Below are 10,922 nucleotides of genomic sequence, written 5' to 3' on the forward strand. Positions count from 1 at the left end.
TGTAAGGTCTGCGATAGACTACACATTTTTGGTAAATCGTGCTGACTTGTGATAGGTGGCACCTCGGTAAATAGTACTTATGGCCTGTGATAGGCGGTACATTTACGATTTATGTTTTTAGTAAATCGTGTTGACCCGGTACATTTGTGGATGTATTTACTGTATGTTGGGAGACTGTACCTATACCAATACTGTCAGCTTGACTTTTATTTTGATGGGTCCATGTACCACTTTTTGATGTGACGTGGGGGAGTTAAAATTCTTGGGGCAGTGCTTTTGTACAAGTGTCTGCCGAGAATACTCCAGGGGTATGAGCTATGTCTGGTAGGCCCCATTGCCCCGATGTATTTTGTTGTTTAAAACACTTTGGATATTTGTTTCAAAAACTATTTACGCTGCTTGTAAATATTGTTGACTTTTGTCGTTGTGTTACGACTTAAATATTTATCCAAAAGTATTTCCTTCTTTATTTCTTTGTTTTTATGAATTTGTTTTGAAAAAAAAAAAATACACTTGCGCTGTTAAAAATCGGGGTGTTACATAACTCTAGCTCCGAGTCCATAATGCATATTATCCGTGATTGCGAGCCTGTTTTTGATTTATGGAATAGTATCATTAAGCCGAATCAGTGGAGTCGTTTCTTCAGTTTGGATCTACATGCTTGGTTGAATTGCAATATATCTACTGATAATATTGGTTGCATCCATTGGCTTTGGCCTACCTACTTTAGAGTTATCGTTTGGATACTTTAGAAGGATACAAATGAGCTTGTTTTGTCTACCTCTTCTTCTTTTTATACTGACTTTGGATAAAAACTAAACATCAAATCTATTTAGTTGTTATAGAGACAAGCAAGCCTCTTGATTTTGGGAACACATGACTTCTTTTATTGACAAGAATTGGATAACACCCTCTTCTACATATTTTAAAGTCAACATTGATGGTGCTTTTCAACCTACGACTCGAAACTTCTCTTTTGATGGTTTGATTCAACACAATAATGATAATTATTGCATTGGGTTCTATGGCAATTTAGACACTAGTAATGTCCTCTTTGCTAAAGCTTGGACTCCTCTTTATGGTATTAGGGTGACTCGAAATTTGGGCCCGAAAAAATTTCCTTTTTGAAAGCGATTTCAAGCCTTCTGTTTCTATGATTATGGGTAGGTAGATCTCCTACTTCTTGAGTATTTAACCTCTTTTGAAAGAGGTCCACTCTCTCCTCCATATTTCTAATTGAAGCACTTCTCTTTGATTAAATTGATAGCACTTCTTTATGTTTTATGACTGAAACTTTTTATATTTAGCATTATGCAAACTGATTGTAAGGGGTTAATTCTTCAATTTCTTCTAATTAATTTATTTACCTCTTTTCATAAAAAAGAAATTACTGATAGTTAAAAAGTCAACTAACTAAATAAAAGTGGTGGATAAATTTAACTGTTGTGAATAAAAAATGACATTAAAATACATATTTATTTAATTTTAAATATTTTAATTTTACGTATTTTTAAATTATCTTCTTCTCATTAATTAACTTATATAGATTTTATGTTATAGTCTTGTAACCAAAATAATTCATGTTGCAATCTGTCATTCTCTCGATTTATTGTTTTGTTTCCAAGCTCGTGACACTCCCTATGACATCGTCACTTTTACTATTTTAAATTCTACTATTCATGAAATAAAGAGTGTCAGGATTTAAAATTCTCAAGAATTTGAATTTTGGATTGTTAGAAATGTGATGTGGAATCATCTTTATTTATAAGAGCTCACGACACTTTTCACACATGAAAAATTCGTAGTAAAATTAATGTGTATAATTTATATCTAATTATTACTAAATTACCTTTTGTTTATAGATTGCATTCGATATTAATTTTTTACATTCTAAGACAATTTGGTAGCATTAATAAATGTCTTATATTTAGAAATATGTCTAAAAACATGTAAAGAGTCTTAAATTTAGGAAAACAAATGTGCCAAAGACGATAATTATAATTAGAGATAAATGAAGTATCTTTTATGCATCTTGGATTTGTTTTACATATCTTTTCTACCATTCCGACAACTATCTTTCATTTTTTTCAGTAAATTACATGTCTTTACGTTATTGAATCTTTTCTAGTTTCATGTTTTTATATGGTGAATTGGTATACTACAATGTCGTGTCATGATAACGAAACTGATTTTAAAACTTACAAAATTCTAGCATCTACAGAAATAACCAAACACAAATAAAATACGTAGTAATCGGAAGGTTGTAGCTCCTTCAGTGTCCACGGTTTTAAGGACAACATCTATCTTTTGTACAACTTATAACCAAGCAAAGGGCCGTGAAACTAAAACAACTGACTAAGTATTACAATAACATTAAGATGGATGCATACTTCCATCTAACTAGTATTACAATAAACATCAAGATGGCTTTATATTTAACAGTTTCAAGGACAACACCATCTATCTTTTGTACAACTTAGCCAAGACAAAGGGACGTGAAACTCATACCACTTACTAGTATTACAATAACATAAAGATAGATGCATACTTCTATTCTAATTGCAAACGGCCAAAAAGGTTCCTTGGTTTCTGTTCAAACCACTCCCTTGATGGCATGACAGTCCAGAACTGAATTAATATTGTTCTTCTAGAATCTGAATGCTGCCTCTCATCGATGGATTAATGCACTGCAATAACTAAAATACATGGGAATATTTTCGTGGGGCTAGAGATAACTATACTTTGCTCCTTAATCATGATATGGATTATGCATAGTTTTTAGTTTTTAATCGATCTCTCCCTCTTCTACATCATTTACAGGGTTTGGAACAGAGGGTGGCTCGCCTTCCTCATCTTCATCATCAATTTTCATATATAATCCTAGTTGTTCCAAGGGATTACTACTATCAAACTTGAAACTACCCAAGCCATCCTGAGAGTGATCAGGACTTGTCTCATCTACATAACTTGGCAATTGCTCAGCAGGTACAGCTCTAAGCCTTTCCAAATCTTCGAGAAAACGAGGATTCTCGTGGATTTCAACAGTCTTTTCCATCTGCACAGATGCCAGTATATGCTCCAGTAAAATCCAGAACAAACATGCAAACACACATATTTCAGCAAGATATACTACTTATAGATGCTACTCATTTACCTGTGTCAGTGCTTGTCGTGCAGCTTCTCTCTCAAGCTCTATCTTTCGTCTGGCTTCAGCAGCAGCTTCCGCTTCTGCCTGCTTTCGAGCATCTTCAGCAGCCTTTGCTTCTGCTAGTAGCCTTGCCTTTTCTGTTGATAAAGAGTTGGACCAACGGGTATATTAGTTAGCACTTAAATCGAGAACAGTTCGCATGGACACATCACTCTATAATAGCACACAAGTGCGGAAACTGACTCACCTTTCCTTTGCTCCATCTCCAATTTCTCTCTTTCCAGGCGCAATTTCACAGGATCTCCCTTTTCTCCCTGTCCTCAGCCAAATTATATTGAACCAAATCATATTCAAATTCAACAACGATCAGAAGGATAATACAAGCAGAGTAAGTTCCATATATCTGAAATATGAGATGTAACTTACTTGTGTGAGTGTCTTTTCTCGAGCTTTCAAGATAGTATCAACAAATCGATTCTTCAACAGTGCGACTCGATAAAGTTTATCAGGGGAGACCTGCCTTTCAGTTGGACCACTGTCCCCTATAACATTTATAAGATAAGCCGTTTGTAGTCATCTAACAAACAATAAACAATATCTTAAAAGACATAAACGGTCCACAGACACATACCATCTTGCTGGAAATAAGAGTCAAAAGAACTTCGTTTATCCTGAGAGTTATCCTCAACTTGATCCAAGTCAGTGACAGGTTCTGTAAGAAATAAAGGGTAAGAATCTATGGAAATATAGCAATGGCCAAGAACTTAAATCACGATATTAAAGGCACAACTAAACGAATCCAAGGCCGACAAGCAATAAGCACAGTTAAGCAAGTTTTTAACAAGATTGATAATATCAGTTACGTAATTGGCCTTAATTTCCAAAATTTTAAAAGTCTAAATGGAAACATAGATCATTTCACATATAAACCACTGTCAAACGAAAATAAAGCTCAAAGGTTCTATTAAACTTTCAGAAGAAACCAAACATTTTCTTTTCCTTTCTTATTTGAGTGCTCTTTCAAAATACTTTCTAGGAATGCAGCTCAGTTTCATTGAAGCTTTGACAATTCCAATGGAAAAAAAATCCTGGAATACTTTAAACTTTGGGAGAGTCTGCTCACGGCAATTTTACAGCTATACACGAATCACACCATTGAAATCTGTAAATTCAACTAGTGATAGGAATTCAGCAAAAAGAGAAAGTACAGGAACATGAGAGAAAATATTCTTAGGTGCTTAAATCATGCATTAAGCCCATATAAACTCTAAATAAACTCTTCCAAACATCATCAAAGCCATACTCAAACTAAATATTTCTCAAGAATTAATGTAAAAATATATTTTATTGAATTGAAGTATGTTGACAATACATTATATATATATACAAGGTTACTATACAACCAAATCCCTATTAGTACTTCTATATAACCAAATCCCTATTAGTACTCCTATACAACCAAATCCCTATAATTGAGAGATATTTTTAATAATAAAACAGAAACAAATTTTGACTCTCTTTCAAGTTGGTGAGTAGGTGTCTTCTATTCCCAACTTGTATATAATTCTTTCAAAGTTGTTGTTGTTTAGCACTTCAGTTAGAAGATCTACAAGGTTGCCTAGGGAGGTGACATATGGAGTGCAACTTAGGCCATAAAAAAAATTTATTTGATGAAATGTCTATCAACTTCAATATGCTTAGTTTTGTCATGCTGCACTGGATTATGTGCTATGCTAATAGCATATTTATTATCAAAATAGAATAGGTCCTCCAAAATGATCTTCAACCATAGTAATTTGCATATCCCTTGTGCCATTGCCCTAAATTTTGCTTCAGCATTAGATCTCGATTCAACACTTTGTTTCTTACTCTTCCAAGTCACAAGATTCCCAAATAGGAAAGGGCAATATCCTGTGATTGACCTTCTATCTACAATTGACCCTGCATAGTCAATATCAACATCAGTATAGGCTTCAAGATCCACATTTCCATTTGGTTTGAACAAAATTCCTCTTCGTAGGGTTTCTTTCAAATTTTGCACAATTTTAAGTGCAGCTTGGAAGTGTACCTTCTTTGGTTGGTACGTGAATTGACTGACTAGACTTACAATGAAGGCAACATCAAGTCTAGTATTGACAGATATACGAGTCTTCCAACTAATCTTTGGTACATTTCCTTGTCAACTACAATGTCTTCGGCATTTCCCAACTTTAAATTTGGATCAATTGGTGTACGTTGGCTTGCATGTTGTCTTGCCCGTTTCTTGCAGAAGATCTGTGATGTATTTTTGTTGGGATATGAAAATCCCTTTCTTAGAGTGAGCCACTTCAATTCCCAAGAAATACTTCAATTTTCCCAAAGTATAAATCTCAAATTCATTGGCTAGGTGTTGTCCTAAGAGTTGTTGCTCATTTTCATCATCATTGGTCACTATGATGTCGTCCACATATACCAATAACATTGTTATTCCTCCTGACTCAGAATGTTTGGTAAAGAGGGTATGATCTCCTTGGCTTCGTGTGAAACCTAGGCCCACCAAAAACCTTCCAAACCATACTCGTGGAGATTGTTTAAGCCCATATAGAGCATTCTTTAGCTTACAAACGGTGTTGGCAGCAATATGCTCAAGGGTCAGTCCATATAAATCTCTTCATCTAGATCTCCATGGAGGAAGACCTTTTTTACATCAAACTGGTGCAAGTTCCAACTGTAATTAGCTGCTAGAGATAATATCATCCTGACGGTATTCATTTTTGCAAACGGAGCAAATGTTTCCAAATAATCAATCCACTCCATACATTTGAGTAAATCCTTTAGCTACCATTCTTGCCTTGTACCTCTCAATAGATCTATCAGCCTTGTACTTTACAGTGTATACCCACTTGCATCCTACAGGTTTCTTTCCATTTGGTAGAGGAACCAAATCCCAAGTGGCGTTCTTATCTAGTGCTTCCATTTCCATGTCCAAGACTTGTTTCCATTTCCTTTTAGACAATTCTTCAGATAGAGAGGTAGGTATAGTAATAGTGTTCAGACTTGTGACGAAGGCTTTATGGATAGGTGAAAATTGTTCAAAGCATAGGTAGTTGGATAGGTATTCTTCCTTAGGGAAATTGGGATATGGAGGTCATCATTAGTTGGTGGTGTGTTGGATTATAATTCTTGTGCATGGGAAAATTCATAGATGGGATCACTAGAGTTTGAAGTGTCAAGGGAAGTTACCTCATGTGAGGTATGATTGAACTCATGGATGTAAATAGATTCAAGAATGACATTTTTTGTTCTTGTATATACTAGATTTTTGCCATATTTTACATTAGGGTCATCATTTCCATCTCTCTCAAAATCAATTTCAATCACAACACTGTCATTTCCATCTTTTCAAAATCAATTTCAGTCTCAATTTCTAGTTCAAGAGTCAACTCAAGAAGTAGAAGAGACTCATCTTCCTTACCTGTATTCTCCACCTGAAGATGAGTTTGACTAAAGTAACTTTCTTGTTCATGGAAGGTGACATTTTAAGAGACAGGATTTTTGAGATGGTGGATGATAGCACTTAAAGCCCTTTTGAGTGGAAGAGTCCCCGATAAAGACACATTTTAAGGCTCTAGGATCAAGTTTCCCTCTACTATCACTATGGATATGGACAAACGACCCAAATATTCTGGGAGTAAGATTACTACAGGTGGACAAATTAGGATAGAATGAGGATAAGGCCTCCATGACAGTTTTGAAGGACACTAGAAGGTAATCGATTTATGAGATATGATGCAGTTAAAACTGCCTCTCCCCAAAATTTCTTAGGAACTTTATTTTTAAATAATATTGTTCGAGTTTGATCTAACAAGTGCCCATTTTTCCTCCCAGCAATCCCATTTTGTTCGGGTGTTTTAACACATAAGGACTCGTGAATAATACTTTCCTTTTGACAGAAAGAATTAAGTCAGAGATTAAAGTAATCATTGGCATTATCGGACCTAATCCTCTTAATACTCACTCCAAATTGGTTTTTTTATCATGGAAAAGAACTGTGCAAACACAAAATTGACTTCAGGTTTATGTTTTAGTAAGTAAACCCAAGTAACCCAAGTACGGCCTTAAATAAAAGTTACAAACCAACGTGCTCCTGATATATTTGGAACATTAGAGAGACCCCATACATCAGTATAAACTAAACGGAATAGAGAAGTACTCATTTGGTTACTAATAGTAAAAGGTATAAGTTTGTGTTTAGCAAGCTCACAGACCTCACAATGAAAACTTTCTATCTCTAATTTCTTAAGAGGGAAAGAAACAACTATTTTATGGCTCTAAATGAAGGATGATCAAGACAGTGGTACAAAATGCTCTTGTCCTCCCCAAGTAATGAAGACCATTCCATTCTATAGCATTACCAATTGTCCTCCCCGAATTATTGTCCTGAAGGACTCAAGATTTGTTATGAAAAACATTACATTATAGTCTTGTGTAAGTTTTTGTATGGAAATTAAGCTAGTATACAATTTACTTTCTTTGATATCATATCCGTAAAACCAGCAGACAAACGAGATTAGAGACAAAAGGTTGATCTATCAAACAAAACAAACGTCTAAAAAATAACAACAAACTGTAAGTGTGCTATAATGATGCAATAACAATAGTAGCCAAAGCCTGTAACAAATGACCCACAAATAAAAGTTCTTTGATCGGAGAGTGAACACCAAAAACGAAATGAGAAACGACCGATCTACAATCTGGTTGAAAACGGCGGAGAAAGGAAGTCTATAAGGCAGTGCGTGGTGCATGCGCTGGACGTGACGTCGCGAGTGGGCGTCACGCGTTGGACTGGAAGGCGCACATGAATAAGCCGCTGACGGTGGTCCTTTGGGTTTGGGCCGATCTACTGGAAGCGAGTCTTGTGGTATGGGAAGTGGCGTGAAGTAGGCAGTCAAAGGTGGTCAAACAGACATGAACACCGGCATGAATAGTGAACACATTATGGCAGCGAACAGACCAAAAAGAAATCTGAAGTTGCTGCAATGAAGGCAGCAAAAAGGGTCATAATGAAGCTGGCTAAGGTTTCAAGAAAAAGAAACTGCAATGTATACGACACGTTTATGCGGAAGCGAGACTTCCAAAGACCGAGAGCTCCAATACCATCTTAAGAATTAGGGTAAAAATATATTTCATTAAATTGAAATATGTTGACAATACATCAGAGATATATAGTATACAAGGTTACTATATAACCAAATCTCTATTAGTACTCCTATATAACCAAATCCCTATTAATACTCCTATAAAACCAAATCTCTATTAGTACTCCTATACAACCAAATCCCTATACTTGATGGATATTTTTAATAATAAAACAGAAACAAATTTTGACAGTATTTATGCAGGAGTGGTTATAATGTTATCACCAATCAACATGGTTATCCTTCATTGAAGGTATTTACTCAATAGTTCAACCAATTAAACAAGATATTGGCATATAATAAGAATGTCACCTAGAGTAATAGTCCAGAGATAAATATTGACATTTGCTTCAATACCAACTTTCATTGATAGCTCACAAGAAAGTTTAGTCTTCAAAAGTCATAAAAAAGGAAAAACGCGAATATTTACCTAAAGATGAACTCAAATATTTCAAATAAACTCCTATGGAATTATCAATGACAATCTACAGCAACAAATTTCTACAATTTGCTGTCTTTACAATGTTAATAATCAAAATGGATCTTCAAAAGTTCTACCTCTGTCTCATAATATAAACAAAAATGGGTCAAAGAAAATGGATGTATGTGGTTCAAAATTTGGACCACATAAATCCACTTTCTTTGACTCATTTTTGTTTATATTATGAGACAGAGGTACTATCAGTTTAACAAAGGCAATTTTAGCACTCGTATGACACACACACACACACATATATATATATATATATATATATATATATATATATATATATATATATATATATAGAGAGAGAGAGAGAGAGAGAGAGAAAGAGAGGAAGAAAAGTATATACGGCATTCATTAAAGAGTATCCAAGATTATACTGGGATTCTGGGAAATATGAAAAGCCATGCGTAAGCAAACCATAGAAGATACCACACAACATGAGACAAACATGAGACTCAAGTTTTAGTTGCACTCTGTTCAAATTGCAGATCATACAGGACCTTTAAGTAGCTAAAAATGACAAACAAAGATCCATTACTCACGATTTCTTTCAAGAGTATCAGCACCCCTGATGGTCTCATCCAACTGAGCATCAGAATCCATAATTTCTGGTACCTGAATAAGAATCCAAATGAGTAGTTATATTATGTAGCAAAGAACTGTATTACCAGGAATCAAAACAGCATCAGAGAATAAACAATGATATTCTTATGATATAAGAAAATAATAACTTTCACTGAATAAACATAACCGTGCCTTTGTTCCATTTGCTGGACTTGCTTTAACTTCATCAGATTCACTATCAGAAGAACTACTAGAATTGGAATCTGCAATTATTGGATAGTCACTAATTAACATTAACATAAAAAGTTATCCGGTTAAACATTAAAATTGAAAATACAAGCAAAAAACTCCTGGAAGATACTTCGGACCTCAAATAAAAATGCAACACATATGTTACCCAAAAGAAACTATTGATATGATGAGTGTAAATCTGCAACTTACAACTTAAAAGGAAAAAACACTAAAAAAATGCAATGAATAGTTGGTAGTAATTAATTAAAACATTTCCCTTATTCGGCAACCAACCAATTGCTGTTTAAATAATAGCAAAAGGTAATACACTTGTCTTTAAAATTGCTTCGTTAAGCTTCAGAGAATATTTTCTAAAGATATGATGACATAACAAAAGAGAGAACTGATTGTGAAATTGAAGCATATATATCCTCTTGCATATATACTGTACGATTCAGTGTAAGGACAAAAATAGACAGATTATTTAAAGAGGGCAAGAAGAATTCCAAGCATACATGATATTCAACATAAATTTATAACAAAGTGTATTCTTGGTACAAAAATACTTCCAGTTTCGAAAACAAATGGTTGATTTACTCAATAATGAAGTGTTGCTCGTTAAGCACTCTCCATTAATCGTTTTAGAGGTTATTGAGCATAAATTGGAAATATTTTACTATGAAAGTAAGATTTCAACTTAAACCTAAAAAAACATGTCTAATCACTAAACAGGCATGGTCCATTTAACGATACTAATAGTCATCCAACAATTTATTTTCACCCTTAAACACCACTAAACTAGGTAAAGGCACAAAACTGTATAACTTCATGTTCCAATAAGTGGACATGCAAATTATAACTGATTATGTGAAGAAAATCAATCAAATACTTTCACATATAGCAATCAGAGGTTTTTAATTAAGCCATTATTGGTAGTGAAAAAAAGATGGAAATGACGTGCTGGTAAAATAAGCAAATACCGAATTTCCTTTTTTAGGAATGTTGGGGAAAGCTTCTAAACTCTGAAGTTTATTGAATCTTGTTAAATACTATATTAGAATGTAAATAAAATATATGGGCTGTAAGTATGTAAGTATTCTGGCCCGTTAGCATTACTGTAAATTAGGGTTATTTAATACCCTGTGTCTATATAAAGAGATTCCGCTGTGTAGTTGAAACACACGGGTTATTCTATATGTCTCTCAATACTCTTTATATTCAACATGGTATCTAGAGCCAACTGAGAGACAAACCCTAATCGTCAACTACCCGGTCGACCCACTGTCTCCGGTGAATATTTTTTTTTTTCGGCGAA

General features: G+C 34.4%; 1 protein-coding gene across 2 annotated transcripts in view; it reads right to left on the reverse strand.

The window, feature by feature from the left end:
• Nucleotides 1-2,216: 2,216 nt before the first annotated feature.
• The window catches only part of LOC101499051 (transcription factor GTE8-like), a 22,153-nt gene continuing 13,447 nt past the window's right edge, over nucleotides 2,217-10,922 (reverse strand). For both annotated transcript variants that reach the window (XM_004516227.4, XM_004516225.4), the window contains exons 5-11: nucleotides 9,569-9,639; nucleotides 9,355-9,427; nucleotides 3,780-3,860; nucleotides 3,575-3,690; nucleotides 3,396-3,462; nucleotides 3,155-3,285; nucleotides 2,217-3,055 (exon numbers count right to left, since the gene is read on the reverse strand). In XM_004516227.4, the coding sequence (XP_004516284.1) occupies nucleotides 2,786-3,055; nucleotides 3,155-3,285; nucleotides 3,396-3,462; nucleotides 3,575-3,690; nucleotides 3,780-3,860; nucleotides 9,355-9,427; nucleotides 9,569-9,639 (809 nt within the window). In that variant the 3' untranslated portion in view covers nucleotides 2,217-2,785. The remainder of the gene's footprint in view (nucleotides 3,056-3,154; nucleotides 3,286-3,395; nucleotides 3,463-3,574; nucleotides 3,691-3,779; nucleotides 3,861-9,354; nucleotides 9,428-9,568; nucleotides 9,640-10,922) is intronic.

This window comes from Cicer arietinum, chromosome 3 (assembly GCF_000331145.2).
Source record: "Cicer arietinum cultivar CDC Frontier isolate Library 1 chromosome 3, Cicar.CDCFrontier_v2.0, whole genome shotgun sequence".
Lineage (NCBI taxonomy): Eukaryota > Viridiplantae > Streptophyta > Magnoliopsida > Fabales > Fabaceae > Cicer > Cicer arietinum.